At 28.8% G+C, this 22818-nt stretch overlaps 1 protein-coding gene across 2 annotated transcripts in view; it reads right to left on the reverse strand.

Annotated features, from left to right (window-relative positions):
- LOC129965499 (otoferlin-like) overlaps nucleotides 1-22818 on the reverse strand; it is a 515039-nt gene that overhangs the window by 119545 nt on the left and 372676 nt on the right. For both annotated transcript variants that reach the window (XM_056079452.1, XM_056079451.1), the window contains exons 6-11: nucleotides 21190-21305; nucleotides 19311-19479; nucleotides 5821-5869; nucleotides 5603-5734; nucleotides 3857-3919; nucleotides 143-227 (exon numbers count right to left, since the gene is read on the reverse strand). In XM_056079452.1, coding sequence (XP_055935427.1) covers nucleotides 143-227; nucleotides 3857-3919; nucleotides 5603-5734; nucleotides 5821-5869; nucleotides 19311-19479; nucleotides 21190-21305 — 614 coding nt within the window. The remainder of the gene's footprint in view (nucleotides 1-142; nucleotides 228-3856; nucleotides 3920-5602; nucleotides 5735-5820; nucleotides 5870-19310; nucleotides 19480-21189; nucleotides 21306-22818) is intronic.

The following is a 22818-nucleotide window of genomic DNA, read 5'->3' on the forward strand; positions in this document are numbered from 1 at the left end:
ATTTACGAAGCAATAACTTTCAACGTTTATTTGACAATAAAAATTCATGAATTTATTATATTTGAAATAAATCATACTGAAGCCCTTTATGTTTCTCAGTATTTGTCATGCAATTAAAAATGTTTAAACGTGACAGACTCACCAGCTTGAGCGAAAACAGTTCCGACGTCTAACTTGAAAGTGCCTATCACCTTCCCGGATCGAATGATGTTCCTTGAATGGAGTACCTAAATAATTGGAAAAACAATCAAAATTCTGCTCGTTAACACTTGAGAGACACTTCTCACTTTGATTGGGAAACTGAAGGAACGCTTGACATTTCAGAATAAGAAGATAAAAGATAAATTAATGATAAAATAGGTGGAGTGTTTGAAAGTGGTTTAAGAATTTCTTTTAAGTAGATTTAAAACAAGGAAATGAAGAAAATTTTTTTGTTATGAAATAAATTCACCAAATAATTTATAATATAGATAATTATAAAAACCTCCTCTAAAAGCTAGACTTTTAGGATAATATGGATTATAAAATTTAGATCCTAAATTATGGATTATAAACTTAGAATTTTTATAAAGAGAGAATTAAAAAAAAAAAAAAACTCTTCAGTACTATTGAAATTTTTTTTTTGAGTTTAAATAAGTAGAACTTCAGTTTTTCCGGATTTATAGGAATCAGACCGAATCCAAATAATCAAATATACAAATAATTTGATAATCTACGAAAAAAGACTATTTTATCAGCTTGTATTTATAAAATTAAAATTTTTTTTGTATACTAAATAAAATTTATAACATTGTAATTTAATGATTTCAGAAACAATATAGTCTATATTTTTTATATTCACAAACTGTATTAAATTATCAAGACTAGAAAATATCAGTAAAAATCTGCTGTTTTGCTGTCTCAGTTTGATATTGCTTAAAATGCTTCTGCTTATGATTTTTTTTAAATTTTTTTAAAAATGATCTGGATAATCGAGGATCGGAAAATCTAGAATTGATATAATTTTAGTTCTAATACTCAAACAACAATTTTAAAGTAAATTCGTTTTTAATAATATTGATAATGTTTTAGAAACACATATCAGTTTAAAGGCTAGATGGCTGGAAACGATTGATTTTCTTCTTAAATAAATTAAATTTTGATAAAATTTAGGAATAATTACAGTTTCTATAAAAACATTCTAGGTAGAATACGAAATGTTGCATAGACAAAATAAGACAAAATAAAATATATATATATATATTTATTCAACCAACAGTTTAAACTGAGCATTGATAATTGATAGATAAATAATCAACATTTCATGGATTTTGAATTTATTGCGTCAAACCACTTATAAATCATATGTTTGTTATTCAAAATAAAGCTAAATCAGATATACTAAAAACAAACGATTTATGATGCAGACGATTTTTTCACAACTTCGTATTAAAATACATATTTTAGAATTGATTAGATATTGTATAATTATGTCCAATTAAATAATGATTATTGAAGTAAATTTTATTCTAAATTACCATTCTTATCAAAATTATTTTACTTTAAAATCTTGTCACATGTAAATGCAATAGCTTCACAGAGAAATTGTATGTATCTTTTAAGAAGTTTTTGCTGCTGCATATTATGCTTCATAGTCTATTAGATATTTAAAATGCACGTAAAATATATGTCAATTTATTGAAATTGATTCATACAGATTAGAATATTTCTTAAATTCCAATTCATTTAATTGGATGAAAATATATTTCATATTCATAATTGATGAAACGTAAATGAATTTAATTTCCATTGCTAACACACCACTTAGTTTTAAATTACTTTAGCAAATACTGCTTTTGCAAAGATTCACATTTTATTTTGCCCTGAACTAAATAACTTGGACAAAAAAGACTAATTTTAATATCTATACTGTTTTATAGACATCAGTGAAAATATGACAGAAAATGCAATTTTTAATAAAAGAGAAAATTTGACTTATAGCATTGTTGCCACAAACGACACATCTGTTGAATTTCACAGAATAATGAATTCTTCGGAACGAAAAATAGTAAAAGTGCGAGTGAATTTATGAATTTTACATTATTATTTTCGGGTGAAAGTTTATGGTACTAACAAGAGCTTCATTATATTAATAGAATTTTCAATACTTATTTATATGGACAATATTTTACCTTTTCAGTCGCTGTTAAATCTAAAATAAATATTTCATTATTTCTTAAATCAAAAGAAGGATTGTTATATAATTTGTTTCATGAAAATGGTATTTTTTAAATGAGATAAAGCTCATTAGATCTTTAATATGAAATGTAGTAACTTTTATTTTTATCTCTAAACATTTTGTTTCAATGGATTTTATCATTAATAATTTAAATTGCGACACATCAAATCAACATTTTTTTCTCCAAATTTAATTTTGATCTTATTACATGGTTTTATATTCAAAATATATAAATAAATATATTTCAATGCTCTTTTTTACTTTCGTGTACAAAGTATATAAAGAGAAAGTGCTGTTGTCTTCAAAATATCAAACCGAAATATCTTGATGCATCTTCACTTGTCAAATCTATTTGAGTCCAAGCACACATTTTTAGAATTATATCTTTCTCTATGACCTAGAACGTAACAATTCAAAAATGCTTTTAGGCAGATAGAAGAAATGTAGTGCGTAGTGCCTGTACTAAATTTGAAGTAATTTATCAAATTTTGGGAAAATTTTATCCGCAGGAACTTTTCTTCTTTGTATGTTTCGTAACAATTGAATACGGTAACTTCAATACATAAATAGCTATATGAATCAAATTCGGCACGGCTTCAGCATTTAAAGTTTATATCAAATCTCGAAATCAAATTTTGAATCAAACATTTGATTAAGTGCATTTATATTTATGCAATGTAGCCTGAATGCTTATTTTCTAAACAATGAAACAAGTTATAGATAAACATATACTTCCAGTCTGAAAAATGTTCTAAAGAATACAACGAATTAAATTTATTAATATTTGTCTATAAATTTAATGCTGAAAAATTAAGAATTGTAAACTATTATATATTATCTCCCTTAGAATTATAAATTATTATCCCCGATCTTGTTAACCATATTTAGTTAAATATTCTCAATTCACTAATATATATATATATATATATATATATATATATATATATATAAGTTCATGTTTTTGCGACTAAATCTGATCTATTTATAAAAGCTTTGAATGTCATTATTTAAAACGATTTTAACAGCCATCTCGAGGCAGATCTGCGAATGAATTCAGTCTTTGATTTGTTTAAAATAATTAAATTCAACACTTAATAACTCGCTTAGTTATGGATATAAAAGTAGGACATTTTTTATTGAAAAGGTTAGTATAAAGAAAATGACTTATTAAATATGAGTACTAAAATCCAGGGGATTTATAAAAATTGAGATTTCTTTATCTTTCCAGCAATATATTTATTGACTATAACAACCTTAAATATATTTCGCTCCGTCGTTTTGAGCATTCTTCTACTTGGAAATATATGTCTATATGGCTTTAGAAATCAACAATTGGGCAGCGATTAGAATGGATACTCTTTTAAAAAAAGGCTTCTAAAATAAAATCAATTGTAATAATTACAACTTGTTGTTTTATATTCTTTTAAAGCAATTAAAAAAATCCTTTTAGAGGATTGTTAAAAGTTTCTATTGATAAATTTCCGCTAAAATATTATTGAAGCATGCCTAATGAAATTTAAAAAATAAATTCAGAATATTAGAAGTTAAGAGTTCTAATTTTGAACAGAAGTAGGAGGCTCTAAATTTAAGAAATGCATTAAATATGAAATTATGAATTTGAAAATTTATTTTACTTACCGTTAAACTAATCATCTTATCAAAGAACATCATTGGAGCCATGTGGAAATCAAACACAAAATACTGAAAAAAAATCATGATGAAATAAATTTAACAACAATTTTTTTAGTGATAAAATGTTACTTTAAATAAAATATTCCTGGAAATATGGTTATTAAATTTTATTTAGTATTTGAATTCCTAACCAGTTATTAAATATTCTGTAGATATCATCATAAAATAAATTTTTGATTAAAAGCGTACATAATATTTCCCAAACGGTAATTGAATAGCAAATTCCTAAAACACAAATATTCAATACAGCATTAAAACGCAGAGGTAAATATCTTAAAATTAATAGTGTGCAACCATATAAATAATTAATGAGTCATATGTAAATGATTTTCAAAATAATGCATAAAATTTCTAATTTAGGGAATACTTCTATATATTCAAGAAAATAACTAACTGAAAAAAGAAAAAAAATAATGTAAATTCTTTTCGAAATCCATGGCAAGTAAAATGGAGGAAAATGAAATTTCATCAAAATTAAACATACATCAGCTTTGATTAATAGTGGCTTTGATAATAAATCAGAGAATAATTCAGATTTATCATGCTTGAAAATGTGAATATTCGCCTGTGCCGCGAATTCTGTCATGCTACAGATATTTGAACATGTTATTATTTTTTTGGTGTTTGGTGAACAAGTTTTTAAAAATTATAAGTAATTTTTTAAACGTACAAAACATAATATTATATTTATTAAATGGTAATGAAAAGCAATGGCCAAAAATAAATTATTTTAAAGAATAACCATAAATTATCTAAAATTAGGTTGAATATTGTACTTATTAAATAATTTATTTATTAAGGTTTGTTTTAGGAAAATGTAAGAAAAGATTTTTTAATTTAGAAATTATAGTGCAATTATATGATTTTTTAACTGTTGATTGAAATTTTACTCCATATTTGTTCCTAAAATATTTGCTGCTGTTTTTCTAGAACAACCCGTTTTTGTACATTTAATATTTTTTTAATCGTTAATTTCATTATAATACAAAATGGATAGTACTTTTTATTAAAATCATTCTTACTATATTTGAACAAAGACCTCAGAAATATTTATATTTATTCTTAATTTACTCAAAATCCTTTAGGGGATTTATTAAATGAAATAAATTAACAATTAATTTTTAGGCAAATTCTAAATTATATTAGGTAAATTTAAAAAAAAAATCAAATTGAACTAAATATTTGCAAAGGTAAGACAATAAATAAAAACGTGATTAATGAGCTAGCTTGATTGATGATCCGATTTTTAAAAAAAATGTACTTTAGTTCTTTACGATGGAGGATATATATAATGTATTTTGAGTGCAGAGATGATTTGTTTCAAAATGGACAGTGATCAAAACTGCATAATCAAAATTCTTTGCAAATATGCCAGCATGTCTTTTCGTTGATGATAGGCAATTTAGAGAATTGAGTCAGACATAAAATCTCCATAATAGTTTATACTGTAGAACATACTTTCGTTCTATTTTCCATAAGAGCTATATAGTGATCCTTGATCGTATTTTTGTCCAAAACATTCATGATAGTTGCTCGAATGTGGAATAACCCTTAAAGAGAAATTACCTGAATAGTCCAGATAAGTTCATTTCTATGGCAACTGCAGGAAATAGACATTATGTCTGAGATTACGTTTGATGTCCATAAATAAGTTCTCGTATTAAGCGGTAATACTCTGAAATGACATCCTACCTCATTGTAATAGGGGCAATTTGTAGATTCTTTGACACTAGTGTATTTTTTCTGATCTCCAACCTGGACGCAGACGACGGGATCCATGTTGAGACCAGCCAAGTGGCGAGCTTCTATCACGGTCACGCAGACCTAGAAAAATCGTAAAAAAATAAAACATAGCTCCAAATAGTTTTTTTTTTTGTAGAGTTTAATATAATCTATGACTTTCTACAAACCTGGAAATCTTGAGCTTTGAGTTTAGCCGGGGATTCTTCTGATTTTCTCCTGAAAGAAAAGATTATGCAGTTCAATATCTTTATTTATTTGAATATTATTCGAAAATTTTTAGATGACGTTTATATTTTATTCTATCAAAAATCTCTCGCAAAAGTTCCAAAGTGAGAATGTTTTTCTGCCTCAGAATGAAATACAAATCACAGCATTGCAACTTTTAGATCTAAAAATGTATTCTGTCAAAGGCCTCCAAAACTTTATGAAATAACTAAGTCTGGATAAAAAAATTATTTCAGATAGCCCAATAGGTAGAATTGCAAAGGTTTCAGATCTGGCGATAGTTGCAGCCATAAAACCGGACACTCAGGACAAATCCAGCGACCTGAACATTCCGTATCGTATAGGATGAAATGGCCGGAGCTGAATCGTAAATCTTAAGCCATGCATTGCAGCTAAAAATATGTGGCAATACATGGTCTATATGAGCTGGCCCGCCGTAAGTTCTTCCATTAACATCGTGGAGATTGTATAATGAGTTGATGATTCCAAAATTTGTCCGTCGTCATTAGCCAATGCACGGTCTCGAGAAGACGGTGCATTGGCTAATGACAGGCATATTCCTTAGCTCGTAAGGCTTATATTGATTGAAGATAAAATACTAATGGCTATATTCACGTACAAAATGCATTATCATTTTCCGAATATTGCGGATAGTTACAAGATGCAGCCTTTTAAATAAGATTCAAAAGACAACTTGACATGATTCCACATTGCGCATTTACATATCTCGACATGCGCAGTAGTTATGTTGAATACTTTCGTATGTAAACATATGTGAATACCGATGTTTAAATTTCCAATAAGGATTTTTTTCTATATGACGTTATATTTTTGTTTCCCTCCTTTTTCGAAAACTATTAATTGTGAAAATATAGTTCTTTAGAAATTTTTATGTACTTCAAAGCAAGGAATGTGATTGTGCAAATTTTGGGCGATCTTGATGGGACAATTAATGGGACGGTATTAATAAAAAATTATTAAATAATTTATTTTTAATTCAGATGATTATTTCATGAAAATAATTATAATAGACAAAGCATTTTTATCATCTGAAACTTCGCTTTCAAGAAGACTGAGAAAACAGTTTGCACCAAAGAATTTTAATAACGTGTAGTTCCTAGAAAATTTGAATTGTCTTAGATTTTTAAATAATGCAGAAATTAATTGTCTTCGTAAGTTATTAATTATTTAAAGAATAAAGCGAATTTTAATTAAATATCGTGAATGACAACTTATATGAATTTAAGATATGATGAAGGAATAGAGTCATATCAACAGTGATTTTCAGTCTCCATCGAGAGTGGAAAATAAATATCCAAGTCTGGAATGAATTTTTAAGTAACAGTAATTTTCAAAACGATTTTCTAACTAAAGAAGCCTTTTTAGCATGAATAAAGTAAAATAATATAGATCTTTACCATATTTGGGACATTTTAAATTCCGTTTACTGAACAAGTCTTGGTTGCGCTCTTTTACTTTTTCACGAAGTACTTACTCACTGCATGTGCTCAAAGGAAACATGTTTTTCATTATAAAAAATTATTATTTAATTACATTATTCAGGCTTTAATAATTATTTTTGCTTTGATGCTAACTTTCTCTAAACTTTACTTATGCTTCAAAATATTTGTAAATTGAATTTAAAGCAAATCTATTTTTCTATTAAATTTTATACTGCGAATAATAAATTAAGGTGTTCAGTTTTACTGATGCAGATTATTATTAATTTATTCGATATTCATTTGAGTCTAAAACATATCCATCTAGTAAACATATCCATAATACGCAATCTAGGCTCTTGTGAAATCCTCTCCAGTTCAAATTTAAAGCCTTAAGTGCATAGAAAAACACGTTATTTCTATAATAATTAGGCTGAGAAGCCCTAAAATGAATAAAGAATAATGTACGCAATCTTAAATTGATTCGAAAAATAATAAATAATTTAACAAAATAAAACAATAAATTGTGCAAAAAAATTGCAAATTACTTTGGAATATTCACACAAAATTAACATGCTACACGTAATGAAACATTTAAAAAACAAAATCAGAAATTAAGCATATTAGTGGAATATCACATAATTTCAATTGATGCGATTCTCTTTTTAGATATACAATTTTAATTAGATTTAGTGGGAATTAAAAGGCTTTACATTATTATTCTCCGAAGAAATACCAACACAACTTTCTTTCAAATATATTAAATCATTGAAGATAGCCATATTTGATTAAATTCATATGTAATTTGCTTTAAATTTAAATTGATTCGTTAAATATATATCACTCATCTAGTTTAGTTCTTTTAATTATATAGTTCTTTTAGGTTTAATCTTAAGGATTCAAAAAAAAATTATATATATAAAGTTTACTTTTTTTTTAATGAAATGGAAATGCAATCGTCTTGTTATCCAACCCAAATCTAAACTACCGAATAAAAATTGTTCGTATTTTATTCACAATTTTTCTGAAAGACATATATTTATGCAAAAACTTCTATTATGTATCTACAGATGCTGATGAATTATTAGTTGGTAACAACTGAAATTTACATTTTACAAACTGTCAAAAATTTTCTTTGTCACTTCGTATAAATAACATTGCTTTGGATAAAAAAAAATTCCAATACTAGTCAGAATCATTTAAAATAAAAATAGTAAAAAGACACTAACATTCAATAGAAACTGCGCAAATATATATATATATATATATATATATATATATATATATATATATATATATATATTTAGATAAAGGCACGAATAAATTACAGATATGAAAATTCCAGATAAAACGGGAATAACTTCTCGTATATCTTGACATGTAAGCATAATAATAGAAAGTATGTCTTCATTTTATTAAGATCAAAAGCAGCAGTTTCGGATCGGAGACTTTCTTTGATGCTCATCAGAAAAATAAAAGATTTCTATAAGTATCTGTAGAAGCGATAAACTCTACTTTGAGCTACATAACTTCCAGATTCAATGGACGATATGGATTTACATTCCAGAGAATGTTAGAATACTTAGGGATTCTTTGAAACAGAAATGTTGAAATTCCTTCTTTACTTCGATAAATAAAATTTTTCTTGAAGAAATTATTAGTTGCTTTTGCAAGATTGCATTGCTTTTATGGAGATAATATTTTCTTTAGAATCGCAGTAAGACGAAATAGAAGTTGCTAAAGATATTAAAATTTAAAAAACATCAACTGCTTTAAATATTGGAAAGAGTGTTTTTGTCAATGGAAAAAAATGTCGAAGAAAAATCGTTTGGATCTCTTACATAATATAAGTCTAAAGTATTGCACTTTGTTTATTTTTTACTGCAAACGCATGCCTGTATTACTGATTTTTTTTATAAAACCATATTGAATGTTTAATCATTGCGTTATATTCTATGTAATACAGCATAAACATTATTAATTTCCGCATCATTACTTCTATAGAGAAAAAAATCGGCTTGGTTCGAAAAGAACGATAAACACTCTGATTTAGTAAAACTTACAGAATAATCAATATTTTGCATTATTTGAAAGAACAGAATCCCAATTTTGTTATCCGTGGAATAGTAAAAATGAAATTACGAATTTGTTTCCTCCCGCCATTGTGAGCAATATATTAGTGGAAGTTTATTTTAATTATGATTATAGAATTGGTATATTTGTAAATGATGTGATACATCTCACGTCATACAAAAAAAAAAAACATTTAAAATAGTCTACAGGATATTTAAATGATTGGATTTTCCATTAAAGCTAAAGATACCAAATATGGCACATCAATACTTCTTGAATTTTAAAATTTTAATTAGATTTTTAATTTATTAAATTTTATTCGACATTTGAATGGATTTCCTCAATGATTTTGGAACATAGTATCACATAAAGCATTTTTATACCACTTAAAAAATTAGGTTTCAGTTATGCCAACATTATCACTGCACTGTTTGTTCTTTAATTTAAATATATTTTTCATATAAAACTGCGATATTGTGAAATATCAGTATGATTTCATTAATAAATTTCGCGCGATTAGCAAAAATAAAATTATATTCAGAAAACAACAAATGATGCAATCAACCACAGCAAAGTGTTTAGCCGAGCTTAAGATGTTATTATGCTATGTTATTCTATCCAGAGGTCAACTCAAATTATGGATGGGTAACTACCGGTATAGTGATCGTTCTATCCTTCCTGGTGGGTATAGTAATGATGTCGGGGCGAGTCACCTCTTGCCGATAACGATAAAAGCTTTTCACGGGAAGGGTTGTACTGTGGCCGGTAATGGACATTAAGACTAACCATAGTTTCCGCCTATAATGTCGTGGTGCTCTGATCATTCAGTTATTCGTATGCCTTCGAATGGGGCGGAGCGGTTCAAGTATGCTTATCATGTTATGATATTACATGATAAGCATACTTGATGATGATTCGAGACTCGAATCCTTTTTTTTAAATTCTTAATTTCTTATTCTTTTCAGAGATTTTATAATGACATGAAAACATGCAGTAATTTTAGCAATTCAAATTTAACACATTTTATTTTGCCATCGGTTTTATTATAATAACTTTTTGGTTCTTAAGTTGTTTTTGAAATCATTGATATCTATCCATCTGAAATACAATCTGAAACATTATTCATAGAATTTACAGTAAATTGTATTTGTTTGCTATTTATATTTATTTGATTACAAAGATATAACCGATTGATGATATTAATATTTTTTATAGAATATAAATGCGAGATTTTTTATTTAACATATTTTACTAACACTTTAATATATATCTCACATTTAACATATTTCTATCGTATCTTAATATATCGGTCTCACTGAGGGGCTCCTCGTTTTTGAGGTTGAGAACTTTCCATCATGGTGGTTTGCTCTGGCCACCCTGGTGAATACAGAAAAAGGTGGGGGTTGGCTACCTCGCATCGATGACGGAACATACATCCTTAGGGAAGGGTTGTACCGTGGCCCTTAGGACTCAACCACAGTTCTCGTCAGTGTTGCTATGCGACGGTCCGGTCATTCAGATTTTTCCGTGTGCCTTTGAGCTGTTCGGACTAGCTGGTTTAAGATTAACATAACAGAGGGGGAATGTATAGGTTATTTAGCAACTATAAATTATTACAATATAAATGATGATTCCTGATGAAATGTGCAGAATGTAAGTATATGGATAATGTAAGTATATACAATGTATATGTGTAAGTAAGTATATAATGTATGAATATGTAAATAAGTATATAATGTATGAATATGTAAATAAGTATATAATGTATGAATATGTAAATAAGTATATAATGTATGAATATGTAAGTAAGTATATAATGTATGAATATGTAAGTAAGTATATAATGTATGAATATGTAAGTATATATAGCTACTTCATTGTCTAATAGTAGTATACTGCATAACCCTAATCGTATTTTAATAACACTTGGCACCTTTTTTATGCATTTATTCCGTAATTCTCTAGTTTTTTTTTCAGTTTTTAGCGAATTCACTCCATGATATGATGTGGTTCTGACGAATTCATTTGTTGAGAGATAAAATGTATAAGACGGAGATGCGAGTTACGTATAAATCTCTCTTTATATTATCTCTTCATGAGAGATAACAACACTTATATTGAACTCGGATCGTATTTTCTCAACTTTCCATCACTGATATTCATTTGGTTGATATGAAGAAAGGTCTGGTTTACGTTGATATTTATTCGTCTTTTTAATTTATTAAGATAGGAAACCATTTGATATCACATAAGTTTTGAGTCACATTCATTAACTCGTTAAAATCAGGCTATATACTGTCCTTGTATCGAAAGTCCTTTACTCTTTCTCTCTTATTGGGAAAGTTCAATCAAAAATCGATTTTCGAGAAAGAATCTAGATAATGAGTCGAGTAATAGAACCTTTAATTATTTATCAAAACATAAGTCTCGAGTTTCGAAAAAAATAAAGAAAAGAGTATTTTTTCGTCAATATGTGCAATTCTAATAATTAAGTTTCAATATGAGAATCACTAGATGCTATATAATATTCTCGAATCTACTTAAGGTATCCGAATACGTTCGGAGCACTTTTTTTGAAAATTATCATATAGAAACAAATTAACATGTTTTTTGACTTCAGTTTATGTGTACATAAGCTATTATAAGTTAAAATTTGCAATAATTTTTTTTAGTTTTAGAAAATTGGTAGATATATGGTGAATTTTGAAGAAATTTTAGGAAAACTTCAAAAATGGTACACGAAATTCTATTTAACCAAATTCAATAAATTTAGTATTTAAATAATCCTTATGCAATTACCTAGGGAATGACCTAAAATTTTAAGGCTACCCCAATAAATAAAACTTCTAGAGCTAGTCGAAGAACCATCACAGGGTATTTTGCATATTTTATAACACCATTATTCAAATAACATACCATAATTTAAAAAATATTCCTATTATGAACATTCTTTTAGGTCACGCTCTAGAAAACATTATAAGGAAAGATTATACCAAGTTTCAAAGCAATTGCTTTAGAATAATTCAAGTTATCATTTTTATCGCTGGCAAAATATGCAAAAAAAGTGATTTTGAGAAAAATGCATTTTTATTACAACTTACCACATATATGCTATATACATGTGACTACTAACCTAAAATGTCCCAGATTTATAAGTTAAACCTTCTGCTTGCTCATTTTTAACTAATTTTTTCTTTTTAGCTGCCCGATTTTTTTTTCTGGCAACTTTAACTCCGGGCAAAGAATGTCGCTTGGATTCGTTAACTCGCACTTCGTCGAGTTCAGCAAAACCTTTGAGGGTAAACACCCCCAAACTTACACCAAAATGCCTTAAAATATCTAGCAGTCCTTCAAATCCTTTATTAAATTGAATCACTGCCATGTATGCACCCAACCGCAATGTTGACAACTCAACGAAAATTTCTTTTGGAATAAATTTCCAAAGAATTCCATTGAACGATTCATTTGCATTTTGGGTTTTCCCATGCAAGCATTTTTGTAGCAAATTTTTGTCACATAATTGCATGTATACAGGCTTGATGCTATTGAGGACATTTTTTGGAAGCCCTTTTGATTTTTCCTTGTATTTTTTTCCGTTCGATATGGCTTGCTGATATCTACACCAGCTCTCGGGCCCAACTGGACATTGACCATGCATTGGTTGTTTTGCACTGGAACAGCAGTGAAAAAATGCTGCAATTACTGCCTTTTGCATGCCTTCCAAATCATTCACATTACTACGGATAGCAATTCCGTAGTAATTTTGCAATTTATCGATGAAGGTGTCTGTAAGTTTTCCTCGACCTCCAAGACCTTTTTGCTTCGATTTTAATTTTCTTAGCCTTGTGCCAACACGCTTCTGTATATGTCCAATACACTCATATTTTGTAACGCTATCCTTCCCATAAACATCTTTCACAGCATCATATCCTTTTGAATCCCCGTCGCCATAGAATTTTATATATTGTAGTTTCCTCATGTCAGCAGACCTTTCAAAAATACGATAAGCACCAAGAGGTTCCATAGCACCAGACGAACCTGTATGTTTTGTACAGGTATGACTAGAGTTTATTGCTTCGCTGTTTTTTTTGTCACAAATTCTACACACTTTCGACATCACTTCAATGTCTAACACCTTTCCAGTGTCTATTGAAATGACCGTGACACATCCATTCAGAGATGAATACCCTCTTCGTTGCCATGTGCCATCAACTGACACACCGCACTGAGCTATTTCTTCAGTTACTGAGTCACCTCTAATTTCTAATGCAGCTTCCTTCATTGTTTTGGATGCCACGTTACTAGCAGCAGCTTCCAGTTTTTTTTCGAGATAGCCAAATGACTTTTTCGAAGGCACATTCACATTCATCGCAGAACACAGTTTTTTCGCTGCAGAATGTCCCCTGCCAATAACTCTCATACCAAAAACAAATGCAAGATTTATGGTATGCATTTTATTTACCTTTTGAGAGGTGCAGAAAGATATTGAATAGTCACAATTTTTACACTTTAATGTCATATTCATCGCTAAGCCAAATACAGACTCCTGGATAATGCTAACTCCACTTTTAAAACACACAGGACAACATAATGATGAAATAATGTCATTGAGGATTTGGAAATTAATAAGCACATTCTTTTCGTTGTTTATAGGAATATCTGAAGGTTTCGAAGATTGTTTTAATTTTGTTTCACTGACTGTTAACAGTGAAGCATCTAACTTACTACTTTTTGTAGCTTTACTGGAGTATCTGTTCCCTCCGAATTTCCGTTTGCGAGAGTAACACTTGTTTTTATTATTACCCATTACTAGCACTGTTAAAAACACTAACACTTTCTAAAATTTCACTAATAATCTATCAAATTAATGCAGATTACTATTATTTTTGTAAAAACTAAACAAGAAGATCACAACAAAATCGCAACGCACGCTACAAATGTAAACAAACTAATGTTGCCAGATTTCCTTAAATTTTACGTTGCCAGATATCCTTAAGGTGCAGAATTATTTTAAATATTAAATTAATAATATACTAAAATTATTTTTTAAAAAAATCGCGGAATTTCAATCAAATTTGACAGTTTTATGGGCATTTAAATGCTTACTTCCGGTTACTTGAACACCCACTTCCGGTTTACCGAGCTTTACTAATTTGCTAATATCTCGGCTTGTAATTGACGTAGAAACAAAGTACAAGCTGTTTTGTAAAGCTAAATAACTGCTTTATTCAATAAAACCAAAAACTAAAAATACGATTTTTTGAAAAAAATAGCCATTTCAACGTATTCGGATACCTTAAGGGATTTTATATCCTGCCTACATCTTCTTAAGATACAAAGTAGCTATCATCTTTAGTTAAAAGAACTTTCTTTTATGTCCTTCCAGAATGGGCAGAGATCCTTAATTTTGTTTGCCTTCCATTATATAACTTTCTTCTTTCTCTTTGGCAATAGGCGTGAGGCGGCAACACGGTTGCAGTGTTTGTTCTACCAATGAGTTAATTAATCACGCTTAAATCTTAAGTTAATTTGCAAGCTTTGTCGATATTATCAAGCACTCCAGACTTTGTTCTCACTTTCTCTTGACGTTAAGGATGAGATGAAAAAACTAATAAGAAAAGCCTTTGGGAAACCGAGTCTTCGGAAATGTCTGTTGCCGTTTAAGTAAGCGTTTATAGCAGAAGACTTGATATCATGTATTTTATTTTGTTGCGGTTAGAGAGCAATACTTCATTTCAGAATAATTAATTTAATCTTTATTTCCATATTCGTTATGGATTTTTGAAATTTTCGTAAGACTAGGATGAATAAAATATTAAAGATAATGACAAACATTTAAAAATTGACAAAAATGATTACCGTGGCGTTGAGCATTTGTGGAATGACGGTATATTTCCTCAGAAAGATATGCAGATTGAGAAACAATATTTCCTTAAGATATAACCCGAAAAAAATTCAAGTAGGCCATATTAATCAAATGAGAAAATACAATGCATTCATTCGTCAAAAAATAAAGATATTTCCTTGAGCTTTTGAAGAATTCTATGAAAAGGATAAAATGTGTCATATAAAATGCTTAATACACAAAACTGTAAGAGAACGGGTAAATATAATGTATACATAAATCAGTTATTGTACGAAACTTTTCGATACATAATTACTCGATGTTAATGTTATAAAAAAAGGCTTTGTCGTTTAAATTCCAAGTAACAATGGAGATTAAAATCTCTACACAATTATTTTTTTACGATAATTATTATATTTTGTGATAATTTTCTAACACAAACATCTGTGTGTCCATTGTCTGATTATATCATTTTTAATTTAAATTCAGTTTGAAATTCCCACTATTGAGCTTATTTCACAAATAACTTCAGAGGTTCTCGGATTTCTAAGAAATGCCATTTCGAGATTCAAGAGTATAATGTATCCGAGTAGTTCTACTCCTATGAAATATAATATAACGCAAACCGTATTTTATTCACAAATTCACACGCAACATTTTTGCATGCAAACAATAAATGCTGATTTTTACATTTTATATTTATTGAATCCATTTTAACGAGCCAAATATAAAAACCACTGATCAGCCTACTGTCTTCAATTGTCACTGACTGATATTAATGTAAATAAATAAGTAAAACAGTAGGAGTTGTCACCCAAAAACTTTCTCGCATACCTTATATCAAACTTATCACACCAGAGAACGCCTTGCATGGCAGTGGTGTCCTTATTGGCACTGGTGTCCAATAATTATCACACCTTATTAATCTTATCACACCTTATTGACTATGGTGTCCAATAATTTCAAAATATTAACTTTTAGTATGAAAGTGGATTTTTACTGAATATATCGGGACATCCTTGGCGAGTTATTTGGCGATTAATCCCTGGAAAGCTGTTAATAGTATCCGAAAATTGAATTTGTGCTTTATAAATGTTTTCTCAATCGATTGAAACAAAGATTTGACATAAAAATGCAGTTGTGGTCGCAAAATACCATGCCAAATTTGATATATTTAAATCATTACCTTTTTGAATTATCGCCTTTGCATGTTTCTGAAAGTGCAGACTGACATTCAACTCATTATTGTATTTGGATCAAAAGTTGACAAGCGTCTACATTACAGATGTTAAATTTGTGTTCCGAATCTTATCTATCTGGCTCTCTTCATTTTATAGTTATCATGTTAACTTATATTCGATCACCCAGCCAGACACACGTCCTCTGAACGCTTCCTTCCTCTTAAATGTTGCTCAAAATTAGACAGAAATATACAAATTTAATATAAAAACCGAGCACTAAATTTCAATCATCTGGCTCAAAAGTTTCTGAATTATCTTTGTCATAGATAGACAAGTGGATATTTTCCAAAATGTGTTCAAATTCAAACGCTCGGAGTTCTAAAACGTGGAGATAAATCAAAATCTCGAGTTCGAATTTTTTGACAATTATTATATTTTCTCTATATTGCGAGAAATTTCATTACGAGAAAATAATGAAAATGAAATCTGCAATCTGAAACAATGATGTAGCCTGGGTTAAGAGACAGTATTTCTTTAAAATATTATTCAAAAAGAATTAAGCAGGCCATAATAATTAAATGAGAAAATACAATGCATTCAAAAGCAAAAAAGTAAGGTTTGCACTTGGTGGAGGAGTAAAAATGTTCTTATAGAGAGAATGGTAGCGAATATTTAATTTAATCATGTTATTCACTATTACATTATATTAGTTTATTATTATATAAATTTGCAATTAATTACTCTTTAATAATTATTTTCAAAATAAATCTGCTTCTTCATGATACAATTTGGGCTTTTTCAGATCTTTTATATTTTTTTAACGTGAGCCACCTCACACCCAGCTTTAACATTAGGTCATGATTTGAATTAAGTGCCCTATATCAAAATATGGTAGCCATTAAAAGGTTAATGAGAAATAAAAGTGCCTCAAGCAATTAATTTGAGCAGGGATGGGCATTAAGTCGATCACGATCGGCCGGTGGAATACCAATAAATGTTGGGTTGACCACCTTTACTAAGCCCTAAGATGACAGCACTAAAAGAAACATATTTATGGAACACTGACGGCTATTATTATTAAGTTTGTACCTTGCTATTATTATTATATTTGTTGTTATGTAGGTAAGTACATATTCCGTATTTATTATTAAGTTATAATAAATATTGTAGACTTTATTTAGTTCACCACACGTATGCCATTGGGTGGACCACAACACCTTAAAAAAATTAGAAATAGCCCATATCCTGGAAAAGTCTGCCACCTACCTCTGAATTTGAGTAACTGTAGCAGCCTATGTAAATCCTCTCTTCCTACAGAACATTAGATTTCAGGACTCAATGAAATGTTTTCAGACATTTTTTCCCCAGAGAGTTGCTTATGGGACCACTTTTAATCAATATGTGCCGATCAAAGAAAAAACAAAAACAACTATCAGCAAATATATATTTTTCATATCGGGGGGGGGGGGCGAATTCATGAGATCGATTTTTAAATAAAAAAAAATCTTGAATCTTGTATTACATCATCACGATAAAGTTAGATTTAAGAAAGATTTTAGATTTACAGCATATGGGTAAAAATGTAAACAATTCTTTACTAAAAGGAACATGCCATCATGCTCAAGCATTTAGACCAGAAATTAAAAGTATTTATGAAAAAGATAACGGATTGACGGGACAACAGAACCCGGTTTCTTGCGTAGGTAACATTGATTTTTCGTAAAACTATTAATTGCTAAATGTAGTATTAATTATTAGATGTTCACGTTAATATTAGAAGTATTCGTAAATCAGAAACAAATACAGAATATTTAAGCTGCATAAAAAAGGATCCGAACCACAATGCAAAAAAACATTTCAGATTAATTTATTACGGATTTTAGAGATAATTAATGATAATATTTTAATACTAGGCAAATTATCTTGTACTTATAATGTACATTACCTCCAATTAAAGTTTAAATGCAACGAGATTAAAAAAAAATTATTAATCCAAACGTGCGGCGGACAAATAGGGTTTGGAAAATTGAGGCGGACATATTTTATTTACAGATGGAAAATCTCCAAAGAATTGATCAATAAAATTATGAGAATCATATTCTTGAACTAAGTTGTACATAAACAGATCTTAAAACAGTGCTTTGTAAATAGTGTATATAATTACTTGAAATTTTCACTGATAATTGAACTCTTAAAGACATGGGAGCTCTTCACCTCATAACTGTGGCGCCATGCATCGAATTATCGTAACATTAAATCACTCACTGACGTTATAATTCGATTAAAAAAGGACCGGTACTCCATAAATATCTCAAGTGGTCTGTAACTTTTGTTGAATCAAAACGACAACACATTTCCAAAACATAAAATCTCATCTAATTAGCATGCAAATCCTTCACACAAGTATAGAAATGTTAAATTTCTTTCGAATTCCTAACTGTTCAAAACGGACGTTAACAAAAAAATATAGTGTTTATATCATTTAAGTATCATTTCTGATCTCGGTTTTTATATTTATCTAATAATCTGAATTAACCTTATCTGCTAACTTTATTAATTTTTTTTGTAACTTTAAAATAACATTCTAAAAATTTGCCAGTACAGATGCTCATCATTTTATAAGTTTTAAGAAGAAACGCATACCGATTAATTCATCGTAAATATTGGTATCTTTTGTTATTTCTTATAACTGATTAATTTTTTTATATTTTTAAGACTAGTGGTTAGGCACATAATGATTATTTAATATGCTAATGTTTCGTTTCGAACCTATGCCATAAAAGAAACCGCAACGCACCAGAATTTTGAAACTAAGAAGAGTGAATTAACCCTTGATTTCAAAACTTCATTTTACGTAACTCAAAAATTTTTCAATAATATGATATTATGTTTACCTGCTTGCCGCGGCCCACTTTTTGAGCACAACGGGTGTGTTAATAGAATAAGGCGCCGCTGTATCGGAACTACATTCGTCAAACGGCCTAAGCATCCTGTCGTCTTCGTCCGAAGATCCGGTCACATATATATTGTCGCCACCACGCATGTTAAGTGTCTGCGTCGAGCCTGAAAAATAAAGGTTTGAATACATTAGGGTTATTATTTTGACGAAACACTTTTAAAATTTGAGAGCTAAAATATTTTATTGTTTATTATTTCTAAAAATTCGTTTGTAAATTGAGCATGTAAATTGATGTCTATAATGTACAAAATTGTGTTTTTGTTCCAGTTTTATTGTTGTTTTTAGTACTTTGTAAAATGTATTACAGAAGACTCCGAACTAAAGAATAGATGAAAACAGAGATTATATTGAAAACAATAGTAAAATATTTTTTATCTTAGGTCTGCAACTCAAAACGTGATAAAGATTTGAGAGGGAAAAAGGAAACTGTGGATGTACAAATAGAATGATCATGTTTTAAATTTTAAATTGAAAATGCATTTTTTATATATTAGCAGTACTTGTTTCTTCGTTAATTTCATCAAATTTACAAGCAGTTCCCTAAAGCTCCAAAAGTATTTATTTATTTTTTGCTCGTTTGACAATATAACAATTATTGAAATATATCTAAATCAAAATAAAAAAAATAGACATGTAAATTATTTGAATATGTTTATTGAAAAAAAATATCTCTCGCCCACACAGGTTATTTTAATAAACAATCAAACAAATATATATATACACTCAAATTAAAATTAACTATGCACTTTCACTTCGAAAAATGTATTTATTTAACATTTATTACATATATTCGAAAAATGTATGTATTTATTATCCAACATATTTCATAATTAGTGCCTTTCAGAGATGTTTAACTAATTAATTTTAAGAGATATGGATTGCATATTCCTCAACATTTGATTAAATAATAGTAGTTATTTTATTTCAATAGTTTAGTACAGGTTCAGAATAATAAGTGCAAAGTATTTAGAGACAGATCTAATTAGAAGAATTTTGTTAAGATAAACTAAATTTAATAACCATTATTCTGAAGTACAAAGAATTTTGTAAGACATTTCAACGCACTGATGAACAAAAACGAAAAATTTCAAAACTAAATGTATAAGTAGTTCGCTTAGCTTTTGGTGGATTCAAAAAGTAAGAAAATTGTTATTTTCTGCAGAAAAATATTGTTATAACATTTCTTCTGAATGGAAACATTTAAAATGAATTTAACTGAATGGAAGTTATGAAATATTTTTAATTATCCAAATAATTTTGAAATTACCAATATATCAATGCATTCAAATATAATTTTTTTATATATATTGATACATTGCATATTATTTTGAATATTAATAAGCTCTCGAGAATAATCTATCAATGGAATATTTGCGTCAGAATAATTTGGCAATATCCTTTATATTATCATTCTTATAAAGGAATAATAACGATGATATTTGTTATAATTCCATGTTATTTTATTTGCATCATTATATATATTACTGCATTTGAATATTAATTATTTTCTAATATCTTAATTCATTTCATATTATTTTGATTTTTATTAACTGCAAGAGAATATTCTGTCAATGGAATATTTGCTTCTGAATAATTTTGTAAAATCCTTTCTTATTTTATTTTATCTGTGATTTCTTTAAAATATAAAATTTTCTTTTTTTCCTTCGTATTCTCATATTTGTGTAGATTATTTCAGACTCGTTTTTAGAAGTTCAATTGATTACCAAGCATCTAAAAATAAATATTTTACATGCGGTTGTTTATGATATAATGAATTTTCATTTGCATTTCGTTAGCATTTAATGAATGCGTACCATATTCCAGCTGGTCAGAGTCCTTGAGCGACTTCCTCTCGTCCTCTTCCGGAGGTGGACGCTGCTTCCCTAATTTCATCATGCTGGCTAGGCTTCGCATTGTGGCCGGAAGTGATCTGCATCCGGATTACACACAAAACCAAAATAAAACATAATTAGAAATGAAACAAATGTGTAACAGTCAGTTGACAAACGATATGACATTACAAATAAACATAATTACAACTGTTTATTTTCAGTGTTTAGTTAGAGGCTTTGGAAAAAAAATGGTTGGGTTTGGCCAAGTTGTAGCAAAATTGATAACGCTAAAAGCAAATGATAAATTCTAATACTACATTAAAATAAAATATGCAGGTAAGAAAAAAAATTGATGCTTAAAGAAAAAATACTAAGAATGTATAAGAGATAGCAAAATGTATGATTAAAATAAGTAAAGCCGATTGCCGTTAAAATTTAAAATATATTTTACAAAGGAGATTTTTTCTCAAAGCTAAATGTTATAAGGAGACAAAAGAATAAAAAAAAATCATGGTAAAAATTTGGGTGCTTAGCAAAAATATTAAAAACTACCCGCCTTTAAGGATGAACGCATTAGAATGGAATATTGACTTTCTTGGCTGCAAAGTTATTAATATGGAAACATTTATTTAAAGTTTCACTTTATTGCTTGATAAAATTAAAATATATATATAAATGGAATGGAATAAAAGAACAATTTATAGCATTATAGCATTTTCAAATTTAAAAAATGTATATGCTGTGAATAAAAAAAAAAAAAAAAAAAGAAAACCTAAATGGAAATTAGGAGAGTGAAAGAAGAGAGAACAATTTTTATCTTAATTTTTAGCATTGATAAACGTTAGCACACGTTTGATATATATATATATATATATATAATGATATTTTAAACTCTTCATTTCAATTTAATTAATTTCCAAGATTTAATCTTAATTTAGCCCATAGTAAGTTCATTTTCTTATTTCTTGACCCTATTCCACTTTCTCTACTTAATTAATTCAAGAGAAGCTTTATAAAATTGCTGAATCGGCTAAACGCCAAAACTTTCACACGCTCAGCGTGAAAGGATGAAAAACTGTCCAGTAAGCACATTCTTTTTAAAAGATTCCTGTGTTTCTCTTGCATGTGATTGACATGCGTCAGAAATCCCTATCATAATCTTAATAATATATTAGCACTATGAAGAAATAGTTTCCCTAACAAAATCTCAGGTTATATAAGGCGAGGGATAATTTATTTCTCTCTTCTGCCCCACTTCTGCTTTTGTGCTGTGCCGTGGCGGAAGTTGCCTTCTCCGCGTCTCTGCTTGTAAATAATTATGTTTTCCCGATGGATTAAAATGAATTTAAAAATGTAAAAAGTCTTTATACTGCTTCGAAACTGCATCCTGCTTCACATAAAATAATGTCACACACACACAAACACACACACACACACACACGCGCGCGCACACACACGCACACACGCACACACACACACACACACACACACACACACACACACACACACACACACACACACACAAACCCTAGGCTTCAGAACCGGAGGGTTTTAGGTTCGAGACCCGATTCCCCACCGAAGAACCACCGTGTAAGCAGGTCTGGTGCACGT

The sequence above is a fragment of the Argiope bruennichi genome, chromosome 4 (genome assembly GCF_947563725.1).
Source record: "Argiope bruennichi chromosome 4, qqArgBrue1.1, whole genome shotgun sequence".
Taxonomy (NCBI): Eukaryota; Metazoa; Arthropoda; class Arachnida; order Araneae; family Araneidae; genus Argiope; species Argiope bruennichi.